Source organism: Triturus cristatus, chromosome 1_2 (assembly GCF_964204655.1).
Source record: "Triturus cristatus chromosome 1_2, aTriCri1.1, whole genome shotgun sequence".
Lineage (NCBI taxonomy): Eukaryota > Metazoa > Chordata > Amphibia > Caudata > Salamandridae > Triturus > Triturus cristatus.
This window is the reverse complement of record NC_140580.1, coordinates 1148285580-1148309951: the sequence shown is the minus strand read 5'-3', so window position 1 is coordinate 1148309951 and position 24372 is coordinate 1148285580. Positions and strand designations below refer to the sequence as shown.

The window sequence follows — 24372 nt, the reverse complement described above, 5'->3', positions numbered from 1 at the left end:
AGCTAGGACAACACCCTGTCCTACACTTATGCTAGAGCTAGAACACCCCGCCCCACACTACTGCTACAGCTAGAACAACACCCCATCCTACACTTCTGTTACAGCTAGAACACCCCGTCCCACACTACTGCTACAGATAGAACAGCACCCCACACTACTGCTGCAGCTAGAACAGCACCCTGTCCTACACTACTGCTACAGCTAGAACAGCACCCTGTCATACACTTCTGCTACAGCTAGAACAGCACCCCGTCCTACACTACTGGTACAGCTAGAACAGCACCCCGTCCTACACTACTGCTACAGCTAGAACAACACCCCGCTCTACACTACTGCTGCAGCTAGAACAGCACCCGTCCTACACTACTGCTGCAGCTAGAACAGCACCCGTCCTACACTACTGCTGCAGCTAGAACAGCACCCCATCCTACACTACTGCTACAGATAGGACAACACCCGTCACACACTACTGCCACAGGTAGAACAACACCAGGTCCCACACTACTGCCACAGATAGGACAACACCCCATCCCACACTACTGCCACAGGTAGAACAAGACCCCGTCCCACACTACTGCTACATATAGAACAACACACCATCCTAAACTACTGCTACTGATAGAACAACACGCCGTCCTACACTACTGCCACAGATAGAACAACACCCCATCCCACACTAGTGCTACAGATAGAACAACACCCCGTCCCACACTACTTTTTCACAGATAGAACACTCTAGAACTATGGCACTCATATAGTTGGAGAAATACCCTATTAGTGTGATACTACTATTGATGGAACCCCTACAACCAGGCTGTTACTGTAAATAGCGCTTTTGCAGCTTGAATCTTTTCTGGATTCACTATGCAGTGCATTATTCCGCCATTTAGTGGTTGGGTCCGGAATTTGGAGTATTTCTTCTCTCTTTTTTTTTTTTGTGGCCTGGTGGGTGTCGACATACCACCATTTGGTGTCCTTCTGTGACGTCTACGGGCTTCCTCCGGAAGCTCCCACCTTTGGTCGTCATCTTCAGATTCTTTTTTTCCGCCGTTGGGTCTGGATCGAGGCGGAAGGAGCTCCAGAACGTGGGAGAGAAGAATCCACGAGAATCAGCTACAAAAACAGGAAAACAACTTTTGACACACCGGCCTTCGAGGAAGTGAACCGGGATACAGAGAAGGGGAAAATTAATCGAAACTTCGACCGACGGAGAATGCGCACACAGGGGACTTCCTCGGCGCTGTAATGGACAAGACACCGTTCAAGCTCTGCGAAAATTGCCACCACAAGTACGCAAAGAAGGACCAGCACCCGGTCTGTAACCTTTGCCTGCCGCTCGACCACCGCTCCGAAGATTGCAATGCGTGCTCGGCGTTCACCCCAAAGACCTTGAGGGTGAGGGAGAGGCAAAGAAGAGCGAATTACAGCATACAGGGTCAAGGGCCATCACCATCGCCTCGAGACCTGGGCCTTTACAGCGAGGAAGAGGACAACATCGCCGTAGGGCCCGAATGTGAGGAGGACACGTACATCCAAGTCGTCAACGCCGAAAAGAGAACTCAAAGGAGGTAAGAGAGACAACGCCCCTAAACAGTTGACTGTGCCCCGAAAACAGCCCAGGCGTCGAAACATTTGGCGAGCTCGTCTAAGGACAAACAGTCCGTCGGTTCCTTTGGCAAGGACTCCCAGACAGCGAAAACCCTCGATAAGATGAATTCATCGAAGAGCAGTCAAAAGGACTCCTCGTCGTCAAAGAAAGAGAGGGTAAAGTAAGTTTCGACGTCAGTGTCGACAAGCGCCAAGAGAAAGCCCGAAAATCTCACCACCGAAGAACAAGCATCGGAGCTCGAGAAGAAAAGGAAGAGTCTCGAAGCCGAAATGGCAAGCATCTTGAAGCGCAAGAAAGTTTTCGACGAGACAATGAGGCAATTTAAGATCCTGCCGAAGACCTCGACACTACCCAAAAAGACCTTGAGAAACTACAGGTTCCTACGACCCCAGAGCCGAGAAAGAAGAATACTACTTCGAAACTGAGGGAGAAGAAGTGGACCAAACCTATCACACTTCGGCAACCTCTGAGGCACAAGACATGCAGTGGCAAGATCTCAACGCCGACTCGCCAGGGGAAGGGATAGACTCATACCCTTCGAGGCCCTCACCCCCCGACGACATCAGGATGTACAATCAGGTGATAAAGAAGGCTGCAAACACCTATGGCGTGCAGCTAGAGGAGGAAAAGCCATTGTCCTGCTTCCTCCTAGAGACCTTGCTGCCCACACAGACAAGAAGCCAATTCCTGCCCATGCTCCCAATTGTGCTAGACCGGGGAAAGGAAACCTTTAAGGAACCTGCCGCATGCAAGGCAGTAAAGGGGAGAGAAAAAATAAAAACACTCCTCCAAGGACCCAATGTATATCAGAGGTTCAGTGCCTTATGACTCTATAATAGCTTCCACAGCCAGAAAAAGGGCTAATGTACCCACTAACGTGGGCCCACCACCAGACAAGGAGAGCAAAAGAATGGATCTCACAGGAAGGAAGATGGAACGAAGTGCCGCCATTCAGTGGCACCTAGCAAATTCGAATGCACCAATCAATAGGCATCAATACCAGCGCTGGGAGGAAGTAGACGAACTGCTGAAACATCTGCCAGACCAATTCCAGAGAAGGGCAGCACCCTTGGTGCAAGAGGGGAAGAACATGGCCAATACATGTTTGAAATCAGCCCTAGATGCTGCAGAGACTTCAAGCAGGCAACTGATGATCGGGATTACGGAGAGAAGTCACACCTGGATAAGAATCTCAGGGTTCAAACCAGAGGAACAGAGCAACATTTTAAACACCCCGTTCAATGAGGAACAACTGTTCGGAACAGCTGTGGATGACAAGCTAACTCAGCTGAAGAAGGAAAATGAAACGGCAAGGTCCATGGGGGCACTACAATTCAGAGGTATGCTTAGAGGGACACCATCACGGAGACCTGCAGGCATGGGAAACCACCAGCCAGTAGCCTCACACCAGACCTTTCAGCCGGGTTACCAAGGAAGCAACCAGAGCCAACTACAGGGTCAGCAACAACAAGGTTGGCAATACCAACAGGGGAGGCAATCCTTTCAAGGGCGCACTCGAGAAAGAGGCCAACAGCAATGGGGGGGGCAGCAACCCACCTCCAAGTGACTGCACTACAACCTTGGCACACACACTAACAAGATCTCAGAGTGCGCAACAACAAATACACGTACAAGAACATCAGGTCCCAAAGAACAAAAAAAATACCTCCAAGATGCAACACCAGTGGGAGGTAGAATAGCAAATTTCTTCCAGGAGTGGAAGAGGATTACATCCGACAAATGGATACTAAACATAATACAATAAGGATACTGCACAGAACTGGCAAAACAACCGCCATGCAGAAGACCAAAGAACAAGGTTCATTCAAAAAGAGAGCTGTCTCATTTGCTCGAAGAAGCACAAGAACTTCTACACAAAAGGGCCATAGAGAGGCTGCCTTACAAGGAAAGGAACAAGGAGGTGTATTCAACGTACTTCCTCATACAAAAGGTGAACGAACATTAAGACCGATACTAGACTTAAGGTTCCTAAACAAGTTCCTAAAGACTCAAAAATTCAAAATGACATCCTTACAAGAAGTAATACCTCAGATACAGGAGGGGACTACATGGCAACTATAGATCTAAAGGACGCCTACTTGCACATTCCCGTGAACAACAGACACAAAAACCTACTCAGATTCATAATCAACAAGACACACTACCAATTCGCGGTGCTAGCGTTAGGACTCAAGTCAGCACCAAGAGTGTTCACAAAATGCCTAGCAGCAGTAGCAGCCCACCTAAGAAGGCAGGAAATCCACGTCTATCCATACCTAGACGACTGGTTAGTAAGAGCAAGAACATGCAACCTTTGCAAACAGCACATACAAACGGTCATAGAGACTTTGGTCCAGCTAGGTTTCTCAATACATTGGGAAAAGTCATCAATAACACCAGAGCAGGTAAAGATATTCTATGGGGCAGAAATTGACACAACAGTAGGGAAGGTGTTCCCGAGCACAAAGAGGACAGTAGCAATACTGATGGAGACACATCTATACCGCACGGGGCAAGCTCTGACAGTGAGGACAGTGGGGAAACTGCTAGGGATGATGGCTTCATGCATTCATCTAGTCCCAAACATTCAACTGCACATGAGACCATTCCAGGGATGGATTCAACAACAATGGTCACAGGCGACAGGGAGTTGGGGGGATCTAGTGGTTGTTACACAAACAGTTCTTCAGGAGATAACATGGTGGAACAGGAAGAACATAACACAGGGGAGACCTTTCACACTACCAACTCCACAGTGACCATTACAACAGACGCACCCCAACTGGGGTGGGGGCCCACATGAACAACCTCAAGGTGAGGGGTTTATGATCACAGCAGGATGCGGTCAAGCACATCAACTTCCTGGAGTTAAAAACAGTGTTCCTAGCCTTAAAAGCCTTTCAGAAGGAGCTCTACGGAAAGAGGGTGTTGTTTTAAACACACTATACAACCACAATGTTTTACATCAACAAACAAGGAGGAACACAATCATTAACACTGTCAAACCTAGCCCAGGAGCTATGGAGACGGGCTATCCCAAGGACCATAGACTTACTAGCAATGCATCTCCCAGGGAAGGACAATGTAGAAGCAGACAGGCTGAGCAGACAAACATCAGCATCCCACGAATGGGAGATGAATCAATCAGAGATCCTAAAAATCTTAAACAAATGGGGGACTCTACAAATCGAACTATTTGCAACACCCCAAAATGCAAAATGCCAACGCTTCACATCCAGACAACCGTGCACACAGTCCCTAGGGAATGCGCTGTGGACAGACAGCTCAGGGACATTTGTTTTTCGATTTTCCCCCCGATACCACTGCTACACAGGGTAATCAACAAGTGCAGAATCAGCCGCATGACACTAATCCTCATAGCACCACAGTGGGCCAGGCAAACCTGTTTCTCACTGATAATGGAAAAGTCGCAAGGAACAAGGCACGAGTTCCCCAACAAGAAGGACCTCCTATCTCTGCAAAACGGAAAGGTGCAACACCCAGAACCAGAGAGTCCAAGCCTGGCAGCGTGGCTCCTGAGGACTTGGAATTCTCTCACCTCAAACTACCAGAGAGCACAACGGCAGTACTCAGAGAGGCGAGAAGACCAACAACAAGAAAGTGTTACACAGCAAAATGGAGACGTTTCTCGCTTTGGTGCAGTAGGGAGAAACTTTCAAAGAAAATCACAAGGGAATCACCAGTGCTAAAATAGTTAACACATTTGCTACAGGAGAAGCTCAGCGAGGCATCTGTAAGGGTACACTTGGCGGCCATCGTAGCTTACACAAGGGGAGAAACAGGAAGGAGTTTCTTCACATCACAAGTGGTCAAGAGATTTCTGGAAGGAGCAAAGAGGATTGCACCTCCAAAGAGGGTGCCACCACCCACATGGAACCTCAACGTGGTACTCGCACAAATGATGAAGGCACCATTCGAGCTAATTCACCAAGCAACCTTACAAATGCTCACGCTAAAGACGGCGTTTTAGTGGCAATCCCATCACTACGTAGAGTAAGTGAATTGCAGGCGCTAACACTACAAGAGCCCTGCTTCCAAATACATAATGACAGAATCGTCATGAGAACTGATACACATTTTATGCCAAAGGTGGAATCTAAGTTCCCCATTAACCAAACAATTCAATACCAACTTTTTTCCAAAACCCCAAAACACAAGCAGAAAGAGCACTGCACACCCTGGACACCAGGAGGGCAGTCATGTACTACAATGAGAGAACAAAGGAATGCAGGAAAACAAAGCAGTACTTTGTTTCATTTTGGTAAAAGTTTTCTGGGACGACCAGTCACAAAGAATAATATTACAAGATGGATGGCACAAGTCATACGGTTGTGCCACAATCAGTCAGGTCAAACCTTGCAAAGAGCACCACATGCTCACTTAACAAGGAAGAACGGAGCAACAGTGGCTTTCCTAGCAAACACACCTATTCAGGACATTTGCCAAGCAGCAACATGGTCTTCAGTGCACACGTTCACAAAGCACTACTGCGCGGACATTCAGATGAACAAAGAAGCACAAGTAGGACAGAAGGTCTTACAACATATATTCACAAACCAGCGCCCATCTTCCACCCAGCCGCCACAAACCGCTACAAAGTCTATGCACAGCATAGTGGATCCAGAAAAGATTCACGCTGCAAAACGTATAGTTTCTTACCTGTTGGTGTAGTTTTGCAGCTTGAAGACTTTTCTGGATTCACTAGCGAACCCACCCGCCTCCGCCAGGAAGATGACACAGGAGGAATAAATAACGGGAAACTAGAACGAACAATCAAAAGAAGAAAAAAATATATATATATAAAGAATCCGAAGATGACGACCAAAGATGGGAGCTTCCGGAAGAAGCACATCACAGAAGGACACCAAATGGTGGTATGTCGACGCCCACCAGGCCACAAAAAAAAAAGAAGAGATACTACAATTCCGGACCCAAACACTAGATGGCAGAATAATGCACAGCATAGTGAATCCAGAAAAGTCTTCAAGCTGCAAATCTACACCGACAGGTAAGAAACTATACTTTCTAGAACAGAGCTGCCCCAGACAGAGCAATACAGAGTACAAGATTACTGCTATAGATAGAACAGTCTAGAATTATGACACTCCTATGGATGAAGCACCACCCCACTAGTGTGACACTACTATTGATGGAAGACTTAGAACGAGGCTGTTACTGTAGATAGTACTTCTAGAACAGCAGTACCCTCAGACTGAGCAATACAGAGCAGTAGATTACTGCTATAGGCAGGAAAGACTAGAACTGTGATGGTGATATAGAACCAGGGCTCACCGCTCTATGGAGCAAGACCTAGTGCTGCAATACTGCCATAGACGGAGAACCCTAGAACCAGGGCTCACCGCTCTATAGAGCAAGGCCTCGTGCTGCAATACTGCCATAGACGGAGAACCTTAGAACCAGGGCTCGCCGCTCTATAGAACAAGGCCTCGTGCTGCAATACTGCCATAGACGGAGAACCCTAGAACCAGGGCTCGCCGCTCTATAGAGCAAGGCCTCGTGCTGCAATACTGCCATAGACGGAGAACCTTAGAACCAGGGCTCGCCGCTCTCTAGAACAAGGCCTTGTGCTGCAATACTGCCATAGACGGAGAACCCTAGAACCAGGGCTCGCCGCTCTATAGAACAAGGCCTCCTACTGCAATACTGCCATAGACAGAACACTCTAGAACCAGGGCTCGCCGCTCTATAGAACAAGGCCTCCTGCTGCAATACTGCCCTAGACGGAGAACCCTAGAACCAGGGCTCGCCGCTCTATAGAACAAGGCCCCCTGCTGTAATACTGCCATAGACGGAGAACCCTAGAACCAGGGCTCGCCGCTCTATAGAACAAGGCCTCCTGCTGCAATTCTGCCATAGACGGAGAACCCTAGAACCATGACCCTGCTGCAGACAGAAGACTCCAGAGCTTTGATGCTGCCGTAGAAAATATCCCGCACACTACATCCAGGCTGTAGATACAACACGTTGTACCTTCATAATGCTATGGACAGAGAGTGATCTTGTACAAAACTTCTGTATCCAGTTTACTGGTTTTATAATTAAAGCTCCCCGTGTTGTGACAGTTATTGTTTTGATATTTACTTGTATTTATCTATTTTTTGTTATAATTTAACAGTATTTAAAATCTTTTCATTTTTTGTGATTAATAAAATTGCAACCAGTAGTTTTCCATATTTATACGGAACTTTACTCGTGCACCAAGGCACTTGTAGAGTTTTTTAAAGGCTGTGACTTTACTGATGTCTACAGCAGTTGGAGGTGTCCAAACTCTTCACGTATAAGTGCTGATGTAAAGTGTCAGTAGTAACGGCACTCGAACCTGCAGTGCTCGTGAGCTCACGCTGCTCACCAGTGTTGTAAGAAGATAGGTAGGTTACTCTCGTGCAAAACTGCGGCTCCATCCCATCCCTGATGGAGCGGCAAGCAAGAGAAGTGGGGAAGAATATAACTCCTACAGGTTGGAGCCTGGTAAGTGGAAATGAACCGACTACTGACCGGTAACATCAACACTCTGAATCCGGCGCTCCTGGTCGCGGCCCTCACCTGCGAGGCTCTCCCTCCACCAGCTCCTTCCACCATCCTTGTCCTCATAATGAAACAAGTCCTACTTTTGTTTCAAGGACTCTCAGGCCTGGGACAGGTTTAAAAGGCTACGTCAGTGAGTAGCACAAGCAGCGCTGCAGACCCACTAGTAGCATTTAATTTACAGGGTGTATGAGATCTCACTTTCCAAGGGACTTACATGTAAATCAAATATGAAAACAGGTGTAAACCAATCATAACGTGTAAAGGGGAGAGCGTGTGCACTTTAGCCCTGGTTAGCAGTGGTAAAGTGCCCAGAGTCCTAAAACCAACAAAAAGAAGGTAAAAAAAATAGGTGGAGGAAGTAAAAACGTTTGGGGATCGCCCTGCAGAAAGGGCAGGTCCAACACCACCCTAGACACAGGCTGTCTTCACAAGCCATATCTGTGCCATGAAGTGGGGATGAGCCAGGAGTTGGACTGTGATGTAGGGCTGCCGTTCCAAAGTAATGAAGACTATCGGTAGTAATGCATTCATTCCCTCCTCTTGGTCTCTGCGCATCTCACTCCTCACCTGTGAGGATGTACACATGCCACTCAGGCACCAGAAATATTCCACATATCTTTGATTCTGACATTTCCACTCAATGCACATTTCAGAAATTGCATACAGTTACCTTATTGCAGCTTTCAACCCCCTAGTAGCAAAGTTCAAAGAATCGTCCTTATTCACATCTAACAACAAAAGTGTTAGAAGTGGACACAGTGGCGGCCCTACATATCTCTTGTAGGGAATGGATACCCCAGCCGACTGGGGAGGATGTAGAAACTGCCCTGGTGCAGTGGCCTGCAGACTTCCTGGAACAACACATCTAGCTGAAACATAAGCTTCAGTCTCCATGCTGTGAGATGCAGGGCTTTCAAGTGACCCAGTGTTAGGGTTTGAAGTGAAGAAGCAGATCCCAGCCCTTCTCTAAAGGGCCTAGCAGCACGGGGAGGCTAACCAGTCCAGCCGCGGACTGCAAACCTGTCGCTATCAAAGCTGGAAAGAGTGCCTGCTCAGATGATATGGGATGGAGGTCAGAAGATTACAGCTCAATCTGTTCGCTTGAATGTTCTGCACACAAGAAATATACCTTGCCCTTAGCGCTAACAGGTAGAGGTGGACAGAATTCAGAGTTTGATTCAGCCGAATCACGTGGCATTAAATTAATATTCCACCATATTCTGCAGAATTCCATGACGGGGCATAGTGGCCTTTCGCACTATTTTCTTAGTACCAAATGCACCCTGGCATTCAAAATTGGATGCGAGGATGCATTTTGCCTAAGAAGATAGCACAGCCGAATACCACCCGGCGCCCTTGCATATTCTGCATTGATTTAAACTTTTAATCACTGCACAGTGTGCAAGGGTGCAGAGCGGTAGACTGCTTTTTCTAAAGTTTAGAAATCACTGGTTATCACACAGCCCCCACCTCTTACACACTCTACAGTGATGAAAAGTTGTAGACACTGCAGAGTATGCAAGGGTGCCGAGTGGTATGCAGTGGTTTCAACACTATAGAAACCACTACAAAGTATTTTATTCTGCCAGCATAGGGGCATCATTTGAATTTATCAGCAATTCCATGTTACACGAGTAATGCAGAATTACCAAAAGTCATCGGTTTCCACCAAATGAATAAAACATTCCACCCAGGCCGACTAACAGATGACATTCTGCCCATGTGAAATGCGAAATTGCCGCTCCTGCCCAGGCCCTGTTCCTCCTACAGTCTTGCCTGTTCTGGTACGTTTTTGCCACTTGATTGTCAATCCTGACCAAACTCAATACATTCTCCAGGTGCAGAGCAAACTTCCGAAAGGTATACCATACCAGCATTAACTCATTCAAGGAGTGCAGCTCCTCCGACACCGACCAGCTTCCTTTCACTTCAGAGCCATCGAGAACTGCCCTCACCCCACGTGCTTGCATCCGAAGTTATCACGCCCAGGTTAGACAATTGAAAGCATAGCCCAGCACCCAGAATTTACTCACTCAGTCACCCCTGCAAATAGTCTTTCATCTCCCCTGGGACCGAAGGCAGCCTCTTATATTCCTTTGTCACTGGGCACCAATGATCTGGCGAGTGGTACAACACTGGCTTTAGGATGCCGCACCCAAGGGGCCACCGCCGCTGTTGCAGGCATCGGGCCCTGAACCATCAACCAATGCTGGGCTTTTGCCCCTTCAGAGACACTAACTGAGCCACGTCTGTTCTGCAAAAAAATAATTCTTGCTTTCTGGGAAGAAGATCTGTTCCCTTTATGAATCTTTAAATGCTTCGATGAATGTCTTCGTTCTGGTACGAGACTAGACTTCTGATAAACCCCAGCATTCCTACGCGGGAGCATACCTTCTTCACTCTGACCGCCCACTTCAAAGAAGAACAGTCAGATATCAGCCAATCATCCAGATATGGAAACAAACCTTGTAACTGCACGAAAGAAACAAATGGCGCCAATACCTTCGTGAATGGCAGTCCGAAGGGGAGCACCTCGATCTGAAAATCTTGCTCCTGTATTGCAAATCTCAGCTACATCGTGCAGTCGAAGGTCACAGAAAAGTCCTGTTTTGGCAACATTGGGATCTCCATATACAATGACTGCATCCTGAAGTGAGTGCACCGTACGGACTTGTTGAGCCACCAATTGCAGCACAGGACTGTGATTTCCTACTGGCTTTAGCACCAAAAATAGGAATAAATATACCTCTCTGAGAATCTGATACCTGAGATATGCCAGCTTTCTGGGACAAGGTCTGAATGTGTCTCAACATTTCTTGTTTCTTGTCTGGGTCTTTTAGCACCAGAGTGGCTTAGAAGTAATGTTGTGAGGGCAGACTGGAAAAGTCTATGGCTAAACTGTCTCATACTACTGCAAGACCCAGTGATCTAAAGCTGCTTGAAGCCACTCGGGATAAAAATCCTACCGCCAGAATCCCACTGCCCTGCTCAACTAACCAGCGTTTATTGCCTTGTTGGAAGCAGCTCAGTCCTCCCACTCTGGGCTCTACCACAAAAAAGCTGTCTCTTCTCCTCATGCACCTGACACACCTTTTCCTGAAAAAAGACTACTTTGCAACAGAGAAACGAAATGGAAAAAGGATCTTCCTCTCCTCAACTCACTTTTTCACCATTTCATCCAGTTCATATCAAACAACTTCGCTCCCAGAACTGGAAGGCGCTGTTCCAATGACCTGTGGGAGGGATCTACTCTCCAGCGCTTCCACCAGCTATTTGTGCCTCAGATGATGTTGCTGCAGTGGGAACAAAAACCGACAAGAGTTGTTAAGAAGTTGCATTTTTCAGAGAACTTCTACAGGGTTCTTACCCTCTTGTAAGGAATTAAAAACTGTCTGAAATGTTTTCACCATTGCCAGAGAGGCATACGCTGCGTAAGTGTTCACTTTTGGTGCAAAATGTGGTGCTGAAAAGCTCCTTTTGAAGGCAACCCCCCTTCCTACCTGCTGCCTCCGAAGAGATGATTACTCGAAGGTCAAATATGAAGCGGATGCCACACTGGAAAGAATGTTTTTTTACCTTTGCAACTTGGAGAAGGTTCACATCAAACTAGTCCAAAGGATAACTTTTCTGCTAGAAATTTGGTAAAAGAGGACTTTGTCCAAACCTTTCACTCTTTCAGGACCTTGGATGTAGGTACCTCATGGAAAGTTAGAGCATCAGCCTACGGGCCGTGTACTACACAAAACCCATGTCACCCTGCCAGGGCTTCTCCTGGAACTTTAACAAATCCCTAATATGTGCAGTTGCCTCCACCACCTGATGCCCTGGAATGTACTCTCTCTAGGACCCCCATTAAAGTCCTCGTCAGAGACCAGCCTCTTCCTTTTATCATGCGTTACCTCCAATGCTGCGCTTACTGCATCCTCGGTCAGACACTCTGATTCTGAATGTGTAATGGACACCACCTCCTCCAGCTCTGCTGCTTCATTAGCTGGGTCCTGGGGGTTCCTTTCCTGTGAATCTTTAGGCTCTATAGTGATCTGTGTACTCAGCCCGCTGCCTTCACCAGCACAAACTCTGCATTTAGGTAAACTGAGCATGTCAACCAAATGAGGCAAGCTAACTTATTTAAGAGGCCCATAATTAGTCAATTATTAAATAATTAAATAAGTAATCAATTACGCTGGGTTTATATTGCCATCAAAGCAGGTAGAAGACCCTTGATACAAAACTAGTCACAATTTTCAGAGAGAGAGTTGAAGACCTAAACCATTTGGCCCCAAAAAGCCTCTCTGCCGGTCCCTGCACAGAAGGTGTGGCCCTCCACCCCCGGCGCTATGTGTAATCCGGAGCGTGTGCTCCACCAAAGCAACAAGCCAGTACTGGTAACTGATCAACATGGTACTCACAGTGCAGGAACCCGCCGCTGCCTCGCTCCAGGCATAAGCCCAGCACATGAGCGCAGTGACTTCCATAGTCTCAAGGATGCCACCTGCCGAGCAGGCTACAGAGCAATGCGTTTAACATTCACATTAACAATGACATTAGAGGTGGGCGGAACGCGTGGATTCACATAAAAACTCTGTGAGACTCCGCGGAGTTCCGCAAGTGGCAGAATTTCGGCACGTCGCACTGAGTTTTAGCACCGGGAGCTTGTTCCGCACTGTAAAATCAGTGTGAACGACACCGCGCACTGTGCCAGAGGGCACTGCTTGTTTTTACCGCTCAAGTAGATTTTCTACTTGAGCAGCAGCTTTCTCAACACAAATGGTAGCAACCTGCCGCCCGCATTGAGAAATCACTCCAGGACTCGTCCTAGTGCTTGATTTTCTCACTCTTGCTCACCAACTTAACATTGCAAAGCCGCGCGCTAGAAAATCTCCGCCACGCAAACGTTCGTGGAGATTTCCTGGAACTCTGTGCTCCAGGCGGAGCGCAGAGTGGAGAAAACTCTGTGAACTTTGTCGGCGGAGCAGAGTTTACCGCCCACCCCTAACATTAGACTTGCTTTTGTCCAATACACAGATAGTGCTGACCAGGGACCAAACAGGAAATGCTCGGGGAGGAGAGGCGCAGTATGCGGTAGTCCTTGAAATAAAGGAAGGACTCCTTTTGTTTTGGGGACAACGACATGGGAAGGCACTGGCGAGGGCCTCACAGGTGAGGACTGCGACGAGGAGCCACAATGAGGAGGTAACGCAGGTAGTTGTTAATCAGGGTGGAAGGGTAGCCGGAAGGGGCCTGGAATGGATTCAGAGCATTAATGATTTACCAACCGTTTCCTTGCAGTCAGCAGCCTTTTAGTTTGAAGGATAAATATGCTGTCCTTATCGGTATGTATTTGTTGACGAAAATCAGTAAACATGGAGGACTGGGAGCCTTAATTATAATAATTACTAATAATTACTGGCATCTAAGCATGTATCAATCACAAGGTTGTTGTAACAATGATGCCCCATTGTACGCCACATCACAGTAACTCCATCCCACCATTGGCCTGGTGACAATATGGCGGCTTTGTTACAACAATGCCACAACGTCACACCAGCCCCACATGGGGTTTCCGAACAGCAGTGATGTGAGCGCCTGAGCAGTCGGGCAGAGTGTTTTTATTTTTTTTATTTAGCTTTCTCTTCTTCGACATTAAATGCACCTTCTTCTTCCCTGGACATGCGCAGAGTCCGCCCGGTGGCGGACTACGCCCCCAACAACTGCCTCCATCCACGAGACGCAGGAGCACACAGGTACAGCTCGGATTAGATGCTATGATAGCGCCTAGCTTAGTGTGCCAAGCACTAGGCTCTTGCTTACGGGCCTCTGGTGAAACTGGGAGGTTGCCCTGCCGGCTGGTACCTCTGTATGGCTAAATGAGGCGTTGGTCTGCTGAAATCCCATTCCCTACAGAGTAGCCCTGCACCCCAGAAATAGGAGACTAGCACCCCTATGTCTGTGTGTCTCCCCAGTAATGCTGTCCTCCTCGCCGCTCATCTATAGGCTCCATAAGGGCTCTGAGCAGATGCTCAATGGCGGGCCTTGTAGAGCTATGCACACATTCTACATAATGTTAGATTAATCTGGACTGGCATTCTTTTCTCACTGTCCTAATCCTTTGCCATACGCTTTCTCACTACAGCCCCAGAGTCCTACGCCATATAAACAATGGCGTCCGTGCATGCGCAACTTAGCCAGAAGAGGTCACCTGGGGCAAAGGACCAGGATACCTGCAGAAACTGACTCGGCGGCGTGCACCAGATAGACACCTGTGCTCAGTGAGGGCAGGGACTAGGAACCCACGTTCATCGGCAGCGCGCACTGGCGATCCGCGGTCACGTAGGCACCCACTGGCGATCCGCGGTCACGTAGGCACACACTGCTGATTCACGCAGGCACGCACTGGTGATCCGCGCTCACGCAGGCACGCACTGGTGATCCGCGGTCACGTAGGCACCCACTGGTGATCCGCGGTCACGTAGGCACGCACTAAGGGTCAGCAATGGCAGGTATTAGGGAATGCACCCTCAGCAGAGACTAATACTAGGAATTGATGCTCAGGGACAACTAACAAACTTACAAACAGCTGAAAGATGGAGGTATCCAAGGCCCTACATAGTGCAGCGCACTGCGCCCAAACCCGGAAGCCGATTCAACTGCATGAACGATGCATGGAATATAGTGCTATCACACGTAAACATCCAGTGCTTCTAAGTATCTCATTGCATCATGCAGTGCTTGTGAAAGTACAGAAAACAGGTCTAGAAACCCAGTCTGGCCAGAAGTGCCAATGGGATATCCATGCATTTCTTCAAGGTGCATCTGCTGGATAAATGTGAATAAAGTGCTCTCCACACAAACCTCACACACTGAAGGCTCTCTTGTCGCTCAATAAATTCTCTTATGGGCATGAATGGATGCAGAAGCAGGCTTGGCTGCCATGCTCTCACCACAGGATATCATTTGCACCAGGGGAAGACCAGAAAAAGGTCGCATCATGCCGCAACAATCCGCCTCTTTGTAAGGACGAGCCATGCCCAATGGAGACCTGACCTGCCCCACCCGGCCGCGCAACACACTGGTGACGGTCTCTGTGTAAGCAGCGCCTCACTTGTAGAAAATTGTCAGGGCCCTTCTCGGAGGCCACTGCAGCCTGCACCACCCACTGCCCCAGCCAGTGCTGCCAATGACCATACATCCATGTGACACCTAACTATCGCACTCCTACAAGTGCGACAGTTCACACCATTTCAGGCAACAAACAGCTATAATAATGGCGTAAGAGGCCGGTATTCTTCATTTTCAATACGAATCGACTTAATAAACACAGTTGTTGTGCTCATCTCAAAATTAAATAGACAGCGCTATTTGTGGTGAACTATGAGTTGAGCCGGTGCAACCAATTTAGTGCTGGTGCCGAGCACCGGAAACCACTGGCTCAAATTAAGCCCTGTGTGTATGGACCAGGGCAAAAGTCCATTAATCTCTCAAGAGGACTACATGCAAATGACCCTACTATCACATTCATGGTGTGTGCCTAGAAACCACAATAGTTCAAGATCACAACCACACACCACAAGGAAGAGAAATAAACGTAACTCTCAGTGGGGAGGCCCGAAGAGATTGGGTTAGTCTTGTGGGCGAGCGGGGACCTAGAAAATACTCTGCATCTCAACAGTGCGCCCCGGCGTGTGGTCGATCAGGGTGGGGTCAACCTTGAATCACGGAGCAATGTGTCCCAGAGACAAGGTTCAAAACAGCATCTCAAAATATAGTCACTGAAGAAAGGAGTTACTGAAAAAGTGCGTTCTAGAGCAGAATTTACAAGAACCACGAAAGCGGGGTACAAAATGTATAGCTACAAAACAGAAATATTAAACTGCAGATGCAGCAAATCTCATTTAAATGCATAAAGTAATGGCCCCAAAAGCAGCCAGTATTAAGAACATGCAGAAAAACAGGCAAAATCAGAAACAGGCTAAATCGCATATGTGCAGTAAAATCAGTAACAAACTGGGTGGCCCCCTAGGAGCACAGGAGAGGTCTCCAGCTCACCCCCAAATGCAAGGGTTTATACAGCCCTTTTCTCCATAAGAAAGCATTAGAACGCCAAACCCATCGTGGTGAGAGCCTAGAACCACACTTTGAACTAATGAGTTTACAGCAATTTGAATCCGCAAATAACCGTCACCTCAGCACTAACCTAGTCCACGCATATTGATCCACCCCTCTTAACTAATATCATCGGGAGGTGTCAGAACTAACTAGTTACAAAAACAACAGTGAACCGTTGTGAATTGGCGCAAAACCGCGTGCAAACGGAAGGTCCTAGGAGATATGTGAAAGAAGGCCCGCCGGCAGGCTGTGTTCAAGAAGAATGTCTTTCAGAAATAAAGAAACCGAAATCTTGCTTCACTACGTGAAGCAGAATTATAACCAGAGAATGAACACAGTGGTCTGGCATCCATTTTGGACAAGATGGCGTCGAGGCCTAGCTGCGGCCTAGTTAGCATGAGCCCGGGAAGCACACTTTAACATGTCATGGCTGACTCATTTCACATGGACTCGCTCCATGGCAGTATAAACAAGTGAAGGCGATTAGTTGCCCTGCACACTATTTATATTACACATTTGCACTAAACAGACAATACGTCACCAATCTTGAGCAGAGTTCAGATTTGCAGCGTCACCATCAGATGGTAGTGTGGCGTTCGCTGTAGTGCTTGCTGATACCACCGCCTAGAGCTCTTAATAACACACATTACTAGTTGTGTCAAAGTCAGCAATATGGCAGCTTGGAATGGAGCCTGTTACTGGCGAGCTCGCTGAACTGTTGTACTGGCTTGCATAGCGCCCACATGCCTCCTAGACCCCTCCTAGCGCTTTGAAATTGTACTAACTCTCTGCTGTATTCCTGTTGCGGTCAGAGCACCCGGCCACCTCGGTGGGCACCTCGAAGGACTCCTCGGCTGTCTCCTCCTCGGCGGTGGCCCCCCTCGGCCCCCCGGCCCACCTGTACATGGGCTGCCCCTCCTGGAAGGAGACGGGGGCCCACACTCAAGGTACAGCGGTGCCCGCCTGCTGCTGCACCCCCGCCTGCTGAGTAGAGGCCTTGCAGCGTAGCCGGGCAGGGCGCTGCTTGGCTGCTCGCTAACTGCTTGGGGCACAGGGGGGGGGGGGGGGGGTGTAAAGATTACCTGTTGTGTAGTTTTACTCTTCGGATTTATGGCTTCCGGTAAAGCAATAACCGCTCAGGGTGAGAGTCAAGAGGCAGACGGGCCTCGCCTGATTCATGGCGCATTTATTGGAAAAACCACAATGGAAACATTTACTGCCGGCTCTGCGCGAGGGTCGGTGATTACAGCTCAGTGCTGAGGGCGAAACCACAGACCGGAGCACTCGCTGCCGCTTGTGCTGGGCGTCCGGCTACTACACAGACCAGAGCCCTCACTACAGCTTATCCAGGGCGTCAGGCTACTACACAGACCAGAGCCCTCAATACAGCTTATCCAGGGCGACTACACAGACCAGAGCCCTCAATACAGCTTATCCTGGGCGTCAGGCTACTACACAGACCAGAGCCCTCACTACAGCTTATCCAGGGCGACTACACAGACCAGAGCCCTCAATACAGCTTATCCTGGGCGTCAGGCTACTACACAGACCAGAGCCCTCACTACAGCTTATCCTGGGCGGCTACACAGACCAGAGCCCTCACTACAGCTTAACGTAGGCGTCAGGCTACTACATAGAGCTGAGCCCTCACTAAAGCTTATCCATGGCGTCAGGCTACTACACAGACCAGAGCCCTCAATACAGCTTATCCTGGGCGGCTACACAGACCAGAGCCCTCACTACAGCTTAACGTAGGCGTCAGGCTACTACACAGAGCAGAGTCCTCACTACAGCCTATAATAGGCGATAGGGTACTACACCGACCAGAGCCCTCACTACAGCTTATAATAGGCGATAGGGTACTGCACCGACCAGAGCCCTCTCTACAGCTTATAATAGGCAATAGGGTACTCCACAAACCAGAGCCCTCTCTACAGCTTATAATAGGCGATAGGGTACTGCACAAACCAGAGCCCTCTCTACAGCTTATAATAGGCGATAGGGTACTGCACAAACCAGAGCCCTCTCTACAGCTTATAATAGGCGATAGGGTACTGCACAAACCAGAGCCCTCTCTACAGCTTATAATAGGTAATAGGGTACTGCACCGACCAGAGCCCTCTCTGCAGCTTATAATAGGCGATAGGGTACTACACCGACCAGAGCCCTCACTACAGCTCATAAAAGGCGATAGGGTACTACACCGACCAGAGCCCGATCTACAGCTTATAATAGGCAATAGGGTACTCCACAAACCAGAGCCCTCTCTACAGCTTATAATAGGCGATAGGGTACTGCACAAACCAGAGCCCTCTCTACAGCTTATAATAGGCGATAGGGTACTGCACAAACCAGAGCCCTCTCTACAGCTTATAATAGGCGATAGGGTACTGCACCGACCAGAGCCCTCTCTGCAGCTTATAATAGGCGATAGGGTACTACACAGACCAGAGCCCTCAATACAGCTTATCCAGGGCGTCAGGCTACTACACAGAGCTGAGCCCTCACTACAGGCAATCCTAGGCGTCAGGCTACTACACAGACCAGAGCACACAATACAGCTTATCCTAGGCGTCTACACAGAGCAGGCCCCTCACTACAGCTTATTCTAGGCGTCCGGCTACTACACAGACCAGAGCCCTCAATACAGCTTATCCAGGGCGTCAGGCTACTATACAGACCAGAGCCCTCAATACAGCTTATCCTGGACGACTACACAGACCAGAGCCCTCACTACAGCTTAACGTAGGCGTCAGGCTACTACACAGACCAGAGCCCTCAATACAGCTTATCCTGGACGACTACACAGACCAGAGCCCTCACTACAGCTTATCCTGGGCGTCAGGCTACTACACAGAGTAGAGCCCTCACTACAGCTTATCCTGGGCGACTACACAGACCAGAGCCCTCAATACAGCTTATCCAGGGCGTCAGGCTACTATACAGACCAGAGCCCTCAATACAGCTTATCCTGGACGACTACACAGACCAGAGCCCTCACTACAGCTTAACGTAGGCGTCAGGCTACTACACAGACCAGAGCCCTCAATACAGCTTATCCTGGACGACTACACAGACCAGAGCCCTCACTACAGCTTATCCTGGGCGTCAGGCTACTACACAGAGTAGAGCCCTCACTACAGCTTATCCTGGGCGACTACACAGACCAGAGCCCTCAATACAGTTTATCCTGGGCGACTACACAGACCAGAGCCCTCACTACAGCTTATCCTGGGCGTCAGGCTACTACACAGAGTAGAGCCCTCACTACAGCTTATAATAGGCGATAGGGTACTGCACCGACCAGAGCCCTCTCTACAGCTTATAATAGGCGATAGGGTACTGCACAGACCAGAGCCATCACTACAGCTTATAGTAGGCGATAGGGTACTGCACAGACCCTGAGCCCTCTCTACAGCTTATAATAGGCGATAGGGTACTGCACCGACCAGAGCCCTCTCTACAGCTTATAATAGGCGATAGGGTACTGCACCGACCAGAGCCCTCTCTACAGCTTATAATAGGCGATAGGGTACTGCACAAACCAGAGCCCTCTATACAGCTTATAATAGGCGATAGGGTACTACACCGACCAGAGCCCTCTCTATAGCTTATAATAGGCGATAGGGTACTGCACAAACCAGAGCCCTCTCTACAGCTTATAATAGGCGATAGGGTACTGCACCGACCAGAGCCCTCTCTATAGCTCATAATAGGCGATAGGGTACTACACAGAGCACAGCCCTCACTACAGCTTATAATAGGCGATAGGGTACTACACCGACCAGAGCCCTCACTACAGCTTATAATAGGGGATAAAGTACAGCACAGACCAGAGCCCTCAATTAAGCTTATAATAGGCGATAGGGTACTGCACAGACCAGAGCCCTCACTACAGCTTATAATAGGGGATAAAGTACTGCACAGACCAGAGCCCTCACTACAGCTTATAGTAGGCGATAGGGTACTACACAGACCAGAGCCCTCACTACAGCTTATAGTAGGCGATAGGGTACTGCACAGACCAGAGCCCTCACTACAGCTTATAGTAGGCGATAGGGTACTACACAGACCAGAGCCCTCTCTACAGCTTATAATAGGCGATAGGGTACTGCACAGACCAGAGCCCTCACTACAGCTTATAGTAGGCGATAGGGTACTACACAGACCCTGAGCCCTCTCTACAGCTTATAGTAGGCGATAGGGTACTACACAGACCAGAGCCCTCTCTACAGCTTATAGTAGGCGATAGGGTACTACACAGACCAGAGCCCTCTCTACACCTTATAGTAGGCGATAGGGTACTACACAGAGCAGAGCCCTCTCTACAGCTTATAGTAGGCGATAGGGTACTGCACAGACCAGAGCCCTCTCTACACCTTATAATAGGTGATAGGGTACTGCACAGACCAGAGCCCTCACTACAGCTTATAATAGGCGATAGGGTACTGCACAGACCAGAGCCATCTCTACAGCTTATAATAGGCGATAGGGTACTGCACAGACCATGAGCCCTCTCTACAACTTATAATAGGTGATAGGGTACTGCACAGACCCAGAGCCCTCACTACAGCTTATAATAGGCGATAGGGTACTACACAGAGCAGAGCCCTCACTACAGCTTATAATAGGCAATAGGGTACTGCACAGACCCTGAGCCCTCACTACAGCTTATCCTAGGCGTCAGGCTACTACACAGACCAGAGCACTCAATACAGCTTATCCTGGACGACTACACAGACCAGAGCCCTCACTACAGCTTAACGTAGGCGTCAGGCTACTACACAGACCAGAGCCCTCAATACAGCTTATCCTGGGCGTCTACACAGACCAGAGCCCTCACTACAGCTTAACGTAGGCGTCAGGCTACTACATAGAGCAGAGCCCTCACTACAGCTTAACGTAGGCGTCAGGCTACTACACAGAGCTGAGCCCTCACTACAGCTTATCCATGGCGTCCGGCAACTACACAGAGCAGAGCCCTCACTACAGCTTATAATAGGCGATAGGGTACTGCACAGACCCTGAGCCCTCTCTACAGCTTATAATAGGCGATAGGGTACTGCACCGACCAGAGCCCTCTCTGCAGCTTATAATAGGCGATAGGGTACTGCACAGACCATGATCCCTCTCTACAACTTATATTAGGTGTCAGGCTACTACACAGAGCAGAGCCCTCTCTACAGCTTATAATAGGCGTCAGGCTACTGCACAGACCCTGAGCCCTCTCTACAGCTTATAATAGGCGATAGGGTACTACACAGAGCAGAGCCCTCTCTACAGCTTATAATAGGCGATAGGGTACTGCACAGACCCAGAGCCCTCTCTACAGCTTATAATAGGCGATAGGGTACTGCACAGACCAGAGCCCTCACTACAGCTTATAATAGGCGATAGGGTACTGCACAGACCCTGAGCCCTCTCTACAGCTTATAATTGGCGATAGGGTACTGCACAGACCAGAGCCCTCACTACAGCTTATAATAGGCGATAGGGTACTGCACAGACCCTGAGCCCTCTCTACAGCTTATAATAGGCGATAGGGTACTGCACCGACCAGAGCCCTCTCTACAGCTTATAATAGGCGTCAGGCTACTACACAGAGCAGAGCCCTCTCTACAGCTTATAATTGGCGATAGGGTACTGCACAGACCAGGAGCCCTCTCTACAGCTTATAATAGGCGATAGGGTACTGCACAGACCAGAGCCCTCACTACAGCTTATAATAGGCGATAGGGTACTGCACCGACCAGAGTCCTCTCTACAGCTTATAATAGGCGATAGGGTACTACACAGAGCAGAGCCCTCTCTACAGCTTATAGTAGGCGATAGGGTACTGCAACGACCAGAGCCCTCTCTACAGCTTATAATAGGTGATAGGGTACTGCACCGACCAGAGCCCTCTCTACAGCTTATAATAGGCGATAGGGTACTGCACCGACCAGAGCCCTCTCTACAGCTTATAATAGGCGATAGGGTACTGCACCGACCAGAGCCCTCTCTACAGCTTATAAGAGGCGATAGGGTACTGCACAGACCAGAGCCCTCACTACAGCTTATAATTGGCGATAGGGTACTGCACCGGCCAGAGCCCTCTCTACAGCTTATAATAGGCGATAGGGTACTGCACAGACCAGAGCCCTCACTACAGCTTATAATAGGCAATAGGGTACTGCACAGAGCAGAGCCCTCTCTACAGCTTATAATAGGCGATAGGGTACTGCACAGACCTGAGCCCTCTCTACAGCTTATAATAGGCGATAGGGTACTGCACAGACCAGAGCCCTCACTACAGCTTATAATAGGCGATAGGGTACTGCACAGACCAGAGCCCTCACTACAGCTTATAATAGGCGATAGGGTACTGCACAGACCCTGAGCCCTCTCTACAGCTTATAATAGGCGATAGGGTACTACACCGACCAGAGCCCTCACTATAGCTTATAATAGGCGATAGGGTACTGCACCGACCAGAGCCCTCACTACAGCTTATAATAGGCGATAGGGTACTGCACAGACCCTGAGCCCTCTCTACAGCTTATAATAGGCGATAGGGTACTACACCGACCAGAGCCCTCACTATAGCTTATAATAGGCGATAGGGTACTGCACCGACCAGAGCCCTCACTACAGCTTATAATAGGCGATAGGGTACTGCACCGACCAGAGCCCTCACTACAGCTTATAATAGGCGATAGGGTACTGCACCGACCAGAGCCCTCTCTACAGCTTATAATAGGCGATAGGGTACTACACCGACCAGAGCCCTCACTACAGCTTATAATAGGCGATAGGGTACTACACCGACCAGAGCCCTCACTACAGCTTATAATAGGCGATAGGGTACTGCACCGACCAGAGCCCTCTCTACAGCTTATAATATGCGATAGGGTACTGCACAGACCAGAGCCCTCACTACAGCTTATAATAGGCGATAGGGTACTACACCGACCAGAGCCCTCACTACAGCTTATAATAGGCGATAGGGTACTGCACCGACCAGAGCCCTCACTACAGTTTATAATAGGCGATAGGGTACTGCACCGACCAGAGCCCTCTCTGCAGCTTATAATAGGCGATAGGGTACTACACAGAACCTGAGCCCTCTCTATAACTTATAATAGGCGATAGGGTACTACACCGACCAGAGCCCTCACTACAGCTTATAGTAGGCGATAGGGTACTACACAGACCAGAGCCCTCTCTACAGCTTATAATAGGCGATAGGGTACTGCACAGACCAGAGCCCTCACTACAGCTTATAGTAGGCGATAGGGTACTACACAGACCCTGAGCCCTCTCTACAGCTTATAGTAGGCGATAGGGTACTACACAGACCAGAGCCCTCTCTACAGCTTATAGTAGGCGATAGGGTACTACACAGACCAGAGCCCTCTCTACACTTTATAGTAGGCGATAGGGTACTACACAGAGCAGAGCCCTCTCTACAGCTTATAGTAGGCGATAGGGTACTGCACAGACCAGAGCCCTCTCTACACCTTATAATAGGTGATAGGGTACTGCACAGACCAGAGCCCTCACTACAGCTTATAATAGGCGATAGGGTACTGCACAGACCAGAGCCATCTCTACAGCTTATAATAGGCGATAGGGTACTGCACAGACCATGAGCCCTCTCTACAACTTATAATAGGTGATAGGGTACTGCACAGACCCAGAGCCCTCACTACAGCTTATAATAGGCGATAGGGTACTACACAGAGCAGAGCCCTCACTACAGCTTATAATAGGCAATAGGGTACTGCACAGACCCTGAGCCCTCACTACAGCTTATCCTAGGCGTCAGGCTACTACACAGACCAGAGCACTCAATACAGCTTATCCTGGATGACTACACAGACCAGAGCCCTCACTATAGCTTAACGTAGGCGTCAGGCTACTACACAGACCAGAGCCCTCAATACAGCTTATCCTGGGCGTCTACACAGACCAGAGCCCTCACTACAGCTTAACGTAGGCGTCAGGCTACTACATAGAGCAGAGCCCTCACTACAGCTTAACGTAGGCGTCAGGCTACTACACAGAGCTGAGCCCTCACTACAGCTTATCCATGGCGTCCGGCTACT

General features: G+C 49.0%; 1 protein-coding gene across 2 annotated transcripts in view; it reads left to right on the top strand.

Annotated features, from left to right (window-relative positions):
- The window catches only part of NTNG2 (netrin G2), a 485923-nt gene that overhangs the window by 384155 nt on the left and 77396 nt on the right, over nucleotides 1-24372 (top strand). Inside the window, exons 7-8 of one of the 2 annotated variants that reach the window (XM_085613925.1) lie at nucleotides 13858-13923; nucleotides 17098-17232. The exons of the other annotated variant lie outside the window; for it this stretch is intronic. Coding sequence (XP_085470051.1) covers nucleotides 13858-13923; nucleotides 17098-17232 — 201 coding nt within the window. The remainder of the gene's footprint in view (nucleotides 1-13857; nucleotides 13924-17097; nucleotides 17233-24372) is intronic. 2 annotated transcript variants of the gene reach the window in all.